Source organism: Equus quagga, chromosome 1 (genome assembly GCF_021613505.1).
Source record: "Equus quagga isolate Etosha38 chromosome 1, UCLA_HA_Equagga_1.0, whole genome shotgun sequence".
Classification (NCBI taxonomy): domain Eukaryota; kingdom Metazoa; phylum Chordata; class Mammalia; order Perissodactyla; family Equidae; genus Equus; species Equus quagga.
The window spans coordinates 167,056,737-167,071,429 of NC_060267.1; the positions used below are offsets into that span (position 1 = coordinate 167,056,737).

Below are 14,693 nucleotides of genomic sequence, written 5' to 3' on the forward strand. Positions count from 1 at the left end.
TGAGTAGAATAATGCCTTTAGCTCAAAGGGGGGATGAGTAGAATAATTTGCTCTAAGTGCTTTAAGTCTTTGTCCAAACTCCCAACACGGAAAATATTTTCTATCTCTGACTTTCCCAAAAAGATTATATTAGAACATAGTTCTTGACTTTTGCTCATGTTCAGAATTCCAAAGAATGCCAGAATGTTGTGATCACTGTATCAGACTTGTTATACAAACTAATTGTATCATCAAGTCTAATTATTTTTTTAAATTTTTCTTATCTTTAAATAGGGTAAGAACCTACTTCTTCATGTTCGGGTCTGTTGAAAATTAGTTTATCAGGGAAGCATTTTAATTTGGAGGAAAATATTATCTCATATCTCTCCAAATTAAAATACTATTTTTTAATATTTAACATCAGAATAATTTTGTTTACTGTAGTCATATTTCTTATGTGATATTTTGTTCTTAAAAATTCCTTTCTGTTCTAGCTGAGATAAAGCAGCAAACCTTTCTCAACGTCTGCTTTTTTCAGACAGCTAAGTAGACATTTAGTGGGACTCTGGACAGCTGATAATGCAACTGCGACAAACTTGTTGAAACGCATTTTGGTAAGTCAGTTGAATAACTGGAAAGATGTATATTCTTAAATTTCATTGATAAGTTGTTTATAATGTTAAAAGGTTTTTTAGTTTGTTTTTAATTTAAAAATACTTAATCATGGGAGTTGGCATATAATGAATGCTATCCTCAATAGCTAAATCATGGTTTTAATTTATTTGGATTTGAAGGCTAAATTTTCTTTTGTGCAGTTGTTTTGAAAATGGATTTTATGTCTTGTTTTTGTTTGTTGTTTTTAGCCGCCAGGCTTGCTGGCATACTTGGACAGCACAGATCCAGTTCCTGAGAAGGATGCTGATCGGATGCATGTTAGAGATAATGTGAAAATAGCAATGGTAAATATGATTGTCCTAAGTATGTTTTCAGGATGAAAGAGTACTTTTTTTTGAAACATGCTAAAGATTTTAGAAATAAACCAAGAATTCACTGCATAGGATAGTGGCATTCTTTTTAAATTATTATTAACAGCTTTTTGGGGGTAAAATTTACATTCTCAAAAATTCACGTGTTTTAAGTGCATGATTCAATAATTTTTAGTGTATTTACAGAGTTGTGCAACTATGTCCACCATCTGATTTTATGAGTAGTAATAATCTTTTATGTTTTGTTTCTCTAACTCAGCTTATTGGCACATTCAGGAATGGCTTTAGAAAACTTTCAAATACGTAATGTGATATTTTGCATTGTTGGTGAAAGAGGCTAACACTGAAAAAAATTAATTTAGATTGGACTTTTTTCCTTGCAGAGCTATCTTAATTATTAAGGTTGGGTTACCTTTGAGGAAATTACTTAGCATCTCTCAAGATGTGTTCTTTTCCTGTCCTCACCCCATTTCTGTCTGCACTCATCTCCCACTTGATCTTGCCACTCCTACAAAAGGAATCATCTCGAAAACTAAGTAGAAAAGATTTCTTAGACAAAAAGTATAATTTATTGTAGCAGTTTTCACCTTGTATTTTCGCTGAGCCCTAACCTCCAGAATTTATTTAATTATGTAAAATAAAGAGTGTGACTCAGCCTTACTTAGATTTTTAAAATAAATTTGCAAACAGAACTGTAATGGATTTCAATATTATTTTACAGGATCAGTATGGAAAATTTAATAAAGTTCCAGAGTGGCAAAGACTAGCTGGAAAAGCTGCTAAAGAAGTTGAAAAATTTGCCAAAGAAAAAGTGGATCTTGTGTTGATGCACTGGAGGGATAGAATGGGCATTGCGCAAAAAGAGGTAAAAATAAAATCTGCTCCCAACTTCCAGCACTTCTGTGTATCCTAGATTTACTTTAGTTGTTGCTGTTCACAGGGATGGTAGTCAGATACTTCTGGCTGCACACCTGAGGAAATGTCACCTAATTCTGATTCATACGTTTATGTAAACTTTTCTTAATTCGTAGTTTTATGAATCAATGAGTAGGATTTTAATTCGGTATTTAATATGAAATTCAATATAAAATTCCACTCGTAATTTTTCTTTTATAACTTCTAGTTTCCATACTTTTTTATTCATATGTATCTATTTCCTTCCTTCCTTCTTTGAACTTTGTTTTGTAGCTGTAAAATAAAGGTGCCCTTCTTGTTTAGCTTTTTTAGTCAGAGCCAGCAAGACAAGTGTTTTGGAAATGATTCACATTTTTTAATTAAATTTACTGTATGTAGTTAAATTTTTCAATATTAACTCCTCAAATAAAGGTGAGACCGAAAACAGTTTTAATCTCGTTTTTCAGCATGTAGTGTATGCTACAAAACTTAATTCAGTAATGTGCATTCTTCTATGTACGGTGGAATGTGCAGTGGTTCAGATTGATTTACGGTATCCTGTAAAAGTTGACTTGATCTCACAGTTTTTGTTGACTACACTTGTACTCTTTCCCTTTAACCATCTCTTTACTTATGGTGGTTGTTTCCTTATTCCAGGAAAGTAATCTAAATATCTTTCTAAAACAGACAAGCTTCTTACGAATTTGCAGAATATCTAAACATAAGGCATCAGATGCAGGAGAGCAAATATTATAGTCTTGTGTGTCTGTTTGAAATTGAGACCTAAATTCAGTTCTTCAGAACTTGAGCATAATGGGTTAATGCTAATTTGTGTGAGTGACATATGCGATATAAGGAATCATTAGACAGGCTTTCAGATGGCTAGGACAGTAAAGAGAGTACTGAACTGTGAATTGGTTAACCTACATCTGAGCTTGGTTTCATCACTTTTTAACCCATATGGCAAGTTAGGGGTTTTCAGAACCTTATTTTCCTCTTTCAAAAAATCAGAGTAGCTATACCTTCATTCTCTAGTCTATAGGGATGCTTTGACGTATAAGCAAGATAATAAAAGCACTATATACATGTCTGGTCATGATAATATTGCTGTAGCATTTGAGCAGTTGAAAATCTACAGATAAGATATGAGTGGTTTTTGCAGTTATTAAAAATTATAAGCTCCTGGGTTCAGGTAGTGAAACCTATTTCTGAAATAACAGTTATTTCAAGCTGTTGAATGTAACTATTCTGAAAATAAGTTTTTGGCATGATTTTATACATGGGATTTATCCAGCATAAGCTGAAACACAAAGCTATTTTAGCTAGAAATGTGGATAACATCTGTTAAAGACAGCAATTCAGAGAGAAAAGTATGTATTTTTAGTATCGATAATGTTTTATTGGTATGTTGGTTTCTTTTAAATGGGGTGTTATCTAAAGTGTCAAGCAAATAATGACACCAAATAGATATAGTAGTCAAGAAATTATTTCTGCCAAGGTACTATTTTAACATTAATGTCTTTAGGAAACAGTGAATAATCTTTGTGACTATTTTATTTGTAGAAATATTAACACCAAAATATGGAATGATCTTGTGCTTCAGCTAAAGTCTGAAAATTAACCATTGTTGAGATTAACTGGCTAGTCTCAAAATGAACTGCATTTCTCATATAATCAGAATGTTTATGAAGTCAATTCCATTGTAGCTGATGTTCTGTGTTGGATTAATAATAAGCTTTGGTTAATGTATAAAATTGCCTCTTTTCTCATTTATGTTATTTTCAGTTTAGAGATTTGTGTAGCTAGTTAGGGCTTTTAGCGTGTCTCTAAATCAGTCAGCTCAGTTTGTGGAGAGCTGATTGTTCTTTTTCTGCATAGCATTTATATTTTCATTACTCTAGACTCCCAGCTTTTTGTCCTGAGGGCAGGGGAAATGGAAGAAAGAACTTCTTGATTAGAGGTGTTAAGGAAAGGTTTGTCATGAAAACTAAACTTTTGAATTGTTTATGTACTTTATTCAAGTCACCTTGCATTAGTTTTCATGATAGTGCTCAGAATTAAAATTTATAGGAAACATTTCCTTTTATAACCAGTAGGTTTTGTATTTCAAACAGCATTTACTTTTTAAAGTTTACTACTCATTTTACCTTTATTCTTTCTGTGTCATCTAATCTATTCTCTTGCTTTATTTTATATAGTTTGCTACTTTAATGAAGTTACAGACTTTCATGTTTCAATCTATACTATGTCTACTTTTTGCTTCTGTCACATTGGGGGTTAGAATTTTCATGTCTGAAATATCTACAGGTTTTACTTGGAGCAGAGATTCTTAACCTCCACTCTCTGTGTAGACTTGGGGAAATCTTTGAAATCTTCCCCTCCGGTTGTAAACCTGACGTAGGTGTCTTTCTCGGGAATGGGGGCCATAGCTTTCTTTGAATTTTCAGATGGGTTTATGACTACCTAAATTTGAGTCATAGACGTAAAGAAGCAGGTGGGCCTTTTTCTTTCTTAAAGTGAAGATGATTTATATTGGTGACATCCTTGTGAAATTTGTATAATAGATATAGTTGAGCAATAGTAGGCTCACTCATTTTTATTTTCTTTAAAAATTTTTATTTTTTCCTTTTACAATTAAATTCAGGACAGAAACAATATGGTGAGTTTAAGTCCCTGCTACATGTGTGAAATGCGTTAAACTGCCTGGCATGTGGAGTCGTCTTTGATATTCTTTGCTTAATAAATTACATTCAAGTCTCACTTCACATACGTCTGAATGTAGATACTTATTACTTGTCCATTAGCTATTTCTGTTTATACTTGCTCCTCTTGGCTTTGGTAGCAGTTTAATAACCTATAATCTTTTGCACTTATTGTTTTCTCATGACTTTTGTATTAACTGCATGTAAATGTTTAAAACAAGTCACTGTTTTTCAGTATTATAAGTTTTATTAGTCATCACTGTAAACTTTTAACAAAATTTGGTGTTGAAACTATAACTTCAGGCTACATGGAAAATATTTCAGCAATCCTATAGAAATATATGCTAATGGTATTATATTGTGATATAATCTAATATTCTGTGTTCATATTTTATAGATTTTGTTTCATTAGTTTTGTATCTGCCAAAATTTGATGAAGGAAGTGTTGCTCAGCACTTAGAAAGTGGTCATCTTCTCACTGAGCCTGTTTGGTAGCCTCAGATTGAGCACTATGAAGTTTTTTTCTTTTCCAGAATATAAATCAAAAGCCAGTAGTTCTTCGAAAGAGAAGACAAAGAATAAAAATAGAAGCAAATTGGGATCTCTTCTATTATAGGTAAACTTTAGACCTCTTTTCCAACACAGATCGGTTGCCATTGCCATTAGAGGGATTATGACAGGTTTTTCTTGTCTGGAACTAGTGCTTTATGCTATAGGTATTTTACGCTATCAAGGTCAAGAATTGTAACTGTTGAGATTCATATGACTAGTGATGTTTCCATAAAATTAAGGCCTTTTATAGAGTGTTGGTAGTCTGAGGAGCCAAAGTTACTTTTAAAATTTTATTAAGAATTAGAGATGGTTGCTTTAAAACACTTTATTGTGGCTTAGAAATAACTGCATTATAACTTCTTTATCTTTGTTGGAAATGGAGTCTTAAAAGAGTTGATGATGAAAAATAAGATTTGTGGGAAATGAGTATCCACGTTAGCTGATCTTGTATACTTTTCCACACTTCTAATATGGTAACTCCTTCTTTTGCCCAGCCACTACTCCCCCCACCACACACGCAGCTACATACGTGTAAGACTTTCAAACAAACCTTTGGGAAAGTTTGCAAAACTTTTTGAGATTGCTGTGGTACTCAGTCTGGAAGTTGACCTACTGATTATATCTAGGCTCATAAAGGAAAATAGGTACTTGGAAAACTTCCAACAGTGGTTTCAAAGTATATGCTATGTATATAATGTGCAGTATGGCCTTAAGAGAATGAATATGTCTTGGTTTCCTCCCTCCGGAATCTCTCAGTTGTGTTCTCCCCCTAGAACTCCTTTGGACATCAGACTTGCTAGGATTGCAGACTAAAGTTGAGTCGATATGAAGCCCATCCATCTCCAGTTCAGACTTGTGTCCAAATTTATTACAATAGTTAAATTATTTCAGGAACAAAAGAAAGATATTTTGAAAATATCAATCAGAGCTTAGCAGTGTTCTTTCTTGGGTAGTTTGTAAGGTTCTAATCTAGAATGTTGCTCATCCCACATACTTCACACTCAGTAATCCAGAAATTTTTATCCCCAACCTGAAATTTGATATCTGACTATAATTATTTTCTGACTGGAGTTTATATTAGCAATAAATACTCAAACTGAACATCAATTCCTTGTTTTGAAATTCACGCAGGTTTGTTTTATAGTTTGGGTTGATTTTTTTCCCCAGCATTTTATTATGAAAAATATGAAAGAATTTTACAGTGAATAGCTGTATACCTATCACCAGAATTCTACCATTAACATTTTACTATATTTACTTTATAAAGATTTTATTTTCTTTATTTATGCTTGCTAAAGTCTATTAATTCTACTGTTTTAATGCTTATTATAAGATGTAGTAAAGGGATGTTTTTAGGTTTTTAAAAACATTTATTGTTTCCTACTATTTTCTGATTATCTGTATATCTAGGTTTGGTCAGGACCATGCCAGGTCAAACCTAATTTGGAATTTCAAAACGCGAGAAGAATTGAGAGATAGTCTTGAATCTGAAATGAGAGCATTTAATATTGATAGAGAGCTTGGTAGTGCTAATGTGATCTCCTGGAACCACCAGGAATTTGAGGTAAGGTTTGATTTTTGTAGTATATTAGTTTTTTTTTAAAAAGCGTGTGTTATTTTTGGAGTGTGTGTGTTTTTTTTTAATTTATAGTTATATAACACATACCTTTATCTTTCCCTCTTAATTTTGTGGAGGAAATATTGATCTTTTCCTGCGACAAAAATGAAAAATTAACTTTGTTAAGTAACTTGGCTTTGTACCTGAGAATCATGTAGGAGTTTTATAAATTTCATCCTATGCTTTCTATATCTCTTTTTTGCTTGTTTTTTCCCTTTAGAGTCTTTCACCATTGAAACAGCCTGTTCCCATTGTTCCTTGTAGCTTGTTTGATTCATTTTTTGTGGTAATTTGATTCAGAATGTGGCCATATTTTGCTATTGTATTAAAAATACAAAAACAAGAAACATGCTCGTGGTAGATAACCGTGTGTGTGTGTGCGTGTGTGTGCGTGTGTGTGTGTGTGAGTGTGATTTAAACTCTTATTAGAGTTGTAGATTTGAACATGCCGCTGACCCTGCAGGCTTTGATCTTTAACCCAACTGCATTTCTGAAACATGTAATGATTCGATTGTGATCATTCCCTCCTTGAAAAGCTTTGTTTACTTTGGTTTTGGGAATCTATATTCTTCTGGATTTTCTCCTCCACTATGCAATCCTTCTTTGCTCATTTTTCCTTATTCCGCAAATGTTGGTTGGCCCCAAAGGATCAGTTCTTGGACCTTTTTTCGTTTATATTTATTGCTCCAGTGATCTCATCCATTCTCTTGGCTTTAAATGTTTTTCATTTGCTAGTGGCTTCCAGATTCTTATCTCCTTCTTAGAAGACTTTCTTTTCTAGACTTCATACTTTTGTCCTATGATTGAATATCTAATAAGCATCTAGAACTTAGCTCTAAAACTGTGCTCTGGTTCGTTCCCCAAACCTGCTTTGCTTGCATCCTTTCTGATCTTAGATAATGGCTACTTCTTATTTTCTAGTCAAAAACGTTGAAATTATCTTTTCTCTTACAACCCAAATCTGCATTGTCAGCAAATCCTATTCAGTGCACCTTTAAAAATTATCTAGAACTTAACTCTTTGTGGGATTGTAGCAATATTTCTCTTTCCACTCTTGCCTCCCTACAATCTATTATCAACATAGCAACAATGTGGTCTTGTTAAAATGTAAGTAGATGGTGTCACTTCTCTGTTCAAAGCCCTCTAGTGCTCCTATGGCTTCCCCTCTCATTTAGTAAGAGCCGGAGTCTTTAAAATAGCGTACAGGGCAGGATCTGTGTACCCCCTAACCCCAAACATTGTTTCTTTAATCTCATCTCCTACTGTTCACCCTCTCAATCTTGCTCCAGCCACACTGGCTTCCCTGAAAACACCACATTCCTGTTATGACTCAAGCTCTTTCTACTTGCTGTTCTCTGCCTAGAATATTCTTTTCCTTGGATAGCCTCATAACTTGTTTTCTTATCTCCTTCAAGTCTTTTCCCGAATGTCATCATCTGAGTGAGTCTTCCTTGGCCACCCTATTTAAAAATGCAGCCCTTTTTACACACACACATACACACACTCTCTCTCTCTCTCTCTCAACTCATTCTCTCTCTCCATTCCCTTTCCCTGCTTTATTTCATTCTATAGCACTTACTATATCACACAACTGTCATGTATATTTTACTTTTTATCTACCGCTCCTATAAGGAGAGAAATTTTTATGTTTGTTTATTGCTGTATCCCTGATGACTAGAACAGGGCATGGGATACACAGTATATGCTAAATAAATGGAAATTGAATGCTCAGAATTTATAGAAAGAAAGTGAAATGGATATATATGTGTGTTTTTGACTTTATAGAGTTTATATTTTTAGAAATCAGTTATTTTAGACTTAAGAAAAAGAATTCTGATAATCTGGTTAGAGAATTCCTTTTTACAGTTGCTTGTGAATCTTTACCTGAGACAAGCAGCCTATCTGGAGTACAAAGTCGTGGTTCTGCCCAACTCCTGATCGTGGGCTAGTCCCTCATGTCTCACCTTCAGTTTGTAGCCTGGGGTAATTTGACGTACAGAGAATGAATACTGTATAAAAATATACTGTAAAATGTATTTGATATGTTAGGAGATGAGGGAAGACTAGAAGTAGCTTGTGTGAGTTGGGCAAACTGTGTGTGGTGCAGGACCATCTGTTCTTTGCTTGGTTGTGGCAAGCCAAGAAGGAAATGAAGCCGATTGTGCCTTAACAGTGGTTTGATTCTGCTTTCCCTTAAGTCTTCGTGGACACCACATAGTCCTGTGACAGTTTTTATCAGCAAGTTTTACATTCATAATTCTGACTCTTAACATTTAACTGAAATAGTAAGTCATATTAATAATAGTGAATTACCAGATACTTCAAGAAGTGGTGAATTTTTTTTCTATTAAAGGCTGTCTTATCGAGGAAAGAAAAAGCCCTGAACAGGAAGAATTTAAGAAGTGATTATGTGAAATTGCCAAAAATCCATTGTAAACTAAAATAATGTAATTTGCTTTTATTAATAAAGGTTAAATATGAGTGCCTGGCAGAGGAAATCAAAATAGGAGACTATTACCTGAGATTACTATTGGAGGAAGATGAGAATGAAGAAAGTGGATCAATTAAGAGATCGTAAGCTTTTCTTCATGTCTTTTGATATTTGTTTTCACTATTAGGTTCATGGCTAATTCTGTTGTGACCTTTCTTTTAAATCTAGGTATGAATTTTTCAATGAGCTCTATCATCGTTTCCTGCTCACTCCAAAAGTAAACATGAAGTGTTTATGTTTACAAGCCCTTGCTATTGTGTATGGCAGATGTCATGAAGAAATAGGACCTTTTACAGATACAAGATATATCATTGGAATGTTAGAAAGGGTAAGGATATCATTTAAGGAAACTGCTATTTGATGATATCATTGGGGTACCTGTTAAATTTTCAAAATTAAGTTCTGTTTGATCACATTGTTACCATAACTTCCTGCATGAGTTTTTCTGTAATTTTCATTATACTTAATTTAAATATTAGTTAGATGAATAGGAAAATGACTAATGGGTTAGTGTTTGTCCACGTCAGTTTATTTTTTTCAGTTGCTGCTTTTGAACGACTTTAGCGACCTATTTGCCAATCTTTAATTTAAGTATGGGTGAGCTGGACAGGTGTGTAAAAGAAATAGTGACATTCAGATTTGTATGTACTTTTGGTTTTCCATTTTGGAAAAACCTTAAATGATGCTAGCGTACTAAATTTCAGTGTGAAGATAGTAAAACTTTACAAACTACAATGATAACCAAAAAAAGGGAACCTTAAGGGAGTTAGCACATTTCTTTATTTTAGAAAGTTTGTCATTTAACACTTGAGCACAGTGGGGGAAAGAAAAAATTGATCGATTCATCCATCGTGAAGCTCAAATTTGAGTGTTACCTACTTGTAGTGTATACACTTTATTCTTTCATTTGTGTTTACGTTGCTCTTACATTTATCAACTTTCAGTGAACTGCCTTAGAAATTTCACGAGTTTTGAAAATGGCCATCGTTTGTTATGATTGCCTCAACTGTCAATCATGCTTAGTAGATTAGAAAACTTTCTCTGAATAAGGTCACAAAACATACCTAGGAAATAACATAACCAGATGAAAATCTTTATTGTTTGCTGTTACACCAGATTGCACTGTTGAATTCTAATTTATTGTTATTCTGGTGAACCTGAATACTTGTGGCATAGCATTTGTGTTTTAGACAGATAGATTTTTCTTTCTTGTTTGTGTTCATCATGATGTGATTTATGTGAAGCATCATTAATCAGTTCTTTAGAATTGTTACCTAATTCAAGAGTATTATTTGGGTTAATTCTTGCATTTATTTCAATTTTTATGTATATTCTTAAAACTATACATTAAAGTAATCTGCTTATGATTTTTAAAATATCTGCCTTTCTCGGGAAATAGACAGGTTATATAAAATTGCACAGAATGTGAGACATTGAGGAATTGCAATAACTGACAGTCTTCTCTGATTTTCTTAATGTTTAAAAGGTGACGCTATTTCTTATTGGCTTTTGGTTGATTTGTCAAGTGATCATAATATCTTAATTTGTGTTTCTATTCACTTCTGAATAAATTCTTATTTATTTCAATAGTGTACAGATAAACTTGAACGAGATAGGTTGATCCTCTTCATTAACAAGTTGATCCTTAATAAGGTACAGTGTTTTTGTATAAATATGCTGTTATTTCAAAGTAAGTCACATGAGTATGTACAAAAAGATAAATTATTACACTTTGGGTTAATTAGCCAGACGTGATTCTTTTCTTATCTTCTCCTTTTCGATCAGAAAGCTCTGTGTGCTCTCAACTCCTAGAAGGAAAAATTTTTGCAATATATTCTCTGTACATTCTGCCCTAATATTACAGATACGGATTAAATTATCGATAATAAAATTCTAAGTGAAGAATAATGAGGGATGAAATCATTAGCTAATTTTTCTTTAGGGAATCTTTAGGGTTAGATTTCAAGTAAAATAAGTGCGTGACATAAAATGGAAAGTTTTTAATTTATCAATATTGATGGTAAGGAGTAATTTGAAGACAAAATGAAGTGTCACTTTAGCTCTTCACATGTTCTTTTTAAGACATTTTGATAGGTTCATGCTGGTTTCTAATAAGAATTCATAGTTGTAATATATAATGTTGATTCACAATTGTATGATGTTGGAATGAAGTCTGAGCAGGTTTCTTTTTAAATACTTGCTTAGTTTTAGTCTCACTTTTAGTAAATAATGCAAATGTTTTAACTGGAAGTGTAATTAATAAGTCCTAGGAAAATTTATATTATAATCTCTTCCTAACTTCTAAGAAATTACCAGGGGTTTTTTTGTTTTTAAATTTTTTTTTTTTGGTGAGGAAGATTATAATATCCACCGCCATCCTTCTCTTTTTGCTGAGGAAGATTGGCCCTGAGCTAACATCTGTGCCCATCTTCCTCTACTTTATATGTGGGACGCCTGCCACAGCATAGGTCCGTGCCTGGGATCTGAACTGGTGAACCCCGGGCTGCCAAAGTGGAGCATGACAATTTAACTGCTATGCCACTGGGCCGCCCCAGAAATTACGTTTTTACCTTAAGTTTACAAAGACAAACTGGAACATCAAAAGATTTTTTAATATACCAGATTTTATTTCTGATAATAGACTAACCTGTTTACTAACAAAAAGGCTGTGGAAAATACAGGATAATTGTAGAACCAGAGAGTTTGTTGTGGTCTTATTCCTGCTGGGCTTTAATTTGTTTGCTTGTTTTTATTTTGCTGAGAATATATTTAAGTAAAGATTCTTCATGTGATCTCGTTGTAAAGTAGTTTTGCCCTTTTAATCTTAATTGATGTTCCTTGAACACAAAATCCTGAAAATACCAAGTAATACGAGTTCTGTGGCAGTTCTTTGAGACCCTTTTAGATAGTAGTACCTATTGGAGAGAAAGATTTTAGATTATATAAAACATTTTTGTCTTTCAGAAAAACGTTAAGGATCTCATGGATTCAAATGGAATTAGAATCCTCGTGGACTTGCTTACCCTTGCACATCTGCATGTAAGCCGAGCTACAGTACCACTGCAGGTATGTATGCTGATCTAGATTTTACAAGCAGAACATTCTTTCAGTACAATTTTAGGATGAAAAGAACCAAAAAATCTGGAAATATCTCAATAAATGTGGCCATAAAGGTTTTTCTCCAATAATTATGATAGTACTAATGCCTGGGAGATTAAGTCAAACAAAAAAGTAAAATAACTATAAGAACAATCCAGAATGAACAGTGATGATCCATTTTTATTTTTCCAATGTCTCTTTCGTCTTATAAAGTAACTGCATCTGTAATGTGGCTTATTTTGAAGAAATGTGACCTTTAGGATTTAAACTGAGTGTGTCAGTTATGTAACTGGAACTTTTAGCATTGTCAGTCGCTGAGAATACACTTTCCCTTGAGGAATCTGGAGTCATTATTGAAACCAGCCAATAAGAGGACAGAGCTGCAGGTCTCTACTGAAAGGCCTTTCTGATACCTAACTTATGGACAGGATCTATACTTAGCTCATTGGTGATTTTTTTGGTGTTATGTTTTATTTTTATTGCATCTCCGGGTGTAGGGAGATGTGTCATATTAGATTTTGGCTGAATTGTGAACAAAAGTACTATTTGAATATTTAGAATATGGCATTTTCTATTAGCAGGTTTGAATAGTAGTAATCCTAACGCTTGTATAGAATTACAGTGTACCAGGTACTGTTCTGGTGCACATGATATATTAACTCTTAAAATTCCTCAACAAACCTCTCTTTTTACAGTTGAGGAAACTGAGGAACAGAGAGGCTAAGTGTATTGCCCAAGGTCACGCAATAAGGAACAGAGCCAGAGTTAGAACCCAGAAGTCTATGCTCTTAACCACTTTGCCATACCTCTATAGATGACTCTAACTGAAAGCTGATAGTTATGAGAGTATTTAAAAACCATGTTTTAATAAAATACACTACATAAAAATTCTATCCTAAATTCTCGTAAACAGTGATGTGTAAAATTGTAAGAATTATCTGTAGTGAGGGTAGTAGATTGAAACTAAGTGTTTAAAACCACTTAAAACTTTTCCCGTTAGTATTTTAACTCATTGATCTCAGATGTTTATGAAGCTTTTAGTTGGCATGAGTTTTTTCCCTCAAAAGACCTTTAGTATTTTGAGCATTGTGGTTTAAGGTTAATGGTATATGCGTATTTATATAGCTACTTACAGTATTCTTTGCTACTAAAATTTTAGTGTCCTGATAATTTATTAATAACCATCAGGAATGTAGATGTTAGGGCCAGCCCCCGGTGGCCTAGTGGTTAAGTTCAGTGCACTCTGCTTTGGTGGCCCAGGTTCAATTCCTGGGCTTAGACCTATACCACTTGTCTGTCTGGCCATGCTGTGGCAGTGGCCCCCATACAAAAAGAGGAAGATTGGCAACAGATGTTAGCTGAGGGTGAATCTTCCTCAGCAAAAAAGAATGTAGGTGTCTTTGAATTTAGCTTAGATTGCCAAGTGAATTTAGGAAGCCATTTGCTTCAAATGCATATTAACGAGGAAGTCGCTTTTTTGGACTATTAGGTTAAACATCTAATCCTTAACTCTTAAAATAAGGTCACTTAAAATTTTAGATGAATTTCTAAAGGAATATAAACCCAAGAAATTAGTACTTTGTAACCTTTTGTGACATCTGCCCCCTTAGATTTCTGCCTTGAAAAATAACAAAATCTTTCTAAAACTTAGAGCAACGTAATTGAAGCTGCTCCAGATATGAAAAGAGAGAGTGAAAAGGAATGGTACTTTGGCAATGCAGACAAAGAAAGGAGTGGCCCGTATGGATTTCATGAGGTATGTGTCTTGAAGAAACTTTTGTGAAAGTCTTAGCCTTTCTTATGCCCTCCTGCTTAGCACACATAGAGACATGGAATATTTTAAAACTGTTTTGAGTTAACTGTCATCAGCTCCAAGGGCTCTTCCATTCCATTTCCACATGAAGGATTACATGGCTTGCATTTCTAGAGAAACACAGACATACATACAATCATGTCTTTAAACCTCATTGTTTAAAAGCTATTGTTATGGAGGTAGCACTTAGGTTTTTAATGAATTTTATATCACAATTGCTACCTTAATAATTATGTCAAACTATAATGCTTCTATATGGTATGAACGGGTAAGTTTTAATATGTAGTCTAAAATCCATTGAAAATTGCTTGTCCAGTCCAAGGGCAATTTCATTTTAACATCTGCTGGTGTTTGATCTTGCCCTCCCATCCTCAGCCTTCCAGGCTCATTGGGAATTTAGCCAAAGGTAGTTTTATAGAAGACCAAGCTTTCTGCTTGTATATAGTTTTACGCTCTGCCTACCATTTTTATTCTTTCCAGTGTTCCTTATGCTCTGCAGGTTGGCCAACTAAATGGTTATTTTCTTTTATTAATAGCCAAATTTGAGTTCCTGAAGTCC

General features: G+C 33.7%; 1 protein-coding gene across 2 annotated transcripts in view; it reads left to right on the top strand.

Moving 5' to 3' along the window:
• Positions 1-14,693, top strand: part of DNAJC13 (DnaJ heat shock protein family (Hsp40) member C13) — a 110,566-nt gene that overhangs the window by 49,602 nt on the left and 46,271 nt on the right. Inside the window, exons 18-28 of one of the 2 annotated variants that reach the window (XM_046661274.1) lie at positions 518-593; positions 843-938; positions 1,687-1,830; positions 4,504-4,518; positions 5,095-5,177; positions 6,524-6,677; positions 9,202-9,305; positions 9,391-9,550; positions 10,813-10,875; positions 12,187-12,288; positions 13,973-14,077. In XM_046661274.1, the coding sequence (XP_046517230.1) occupies positions 518-593; positions 843-938; positions 1,687-1,830; positions 4,504-4,518; positions 5,095-5,177; positions 6,524-6,677; positions 9,202-9,305; positions 9,391-9,550; positions 10,813-10,875; positions 12,187-12,288; positions 13,973-14,077 (1,102 nt within the window). The remainder of the gene's footprint in view (positions 1-517; positions 594-842; positions 939-1,686; positions 1,831-4,503; positions 4,519-5,094; positions 5,178-6,523; positions 6,678-9,201; positions 9,306-9,390; positions 9,551-10,812; positions 10,876-12,186; positions 12,289-13,972; positions 14,078-14,693) is intronic. The other variant, XM_046661285.1, reaches the window with a different exon arrangement.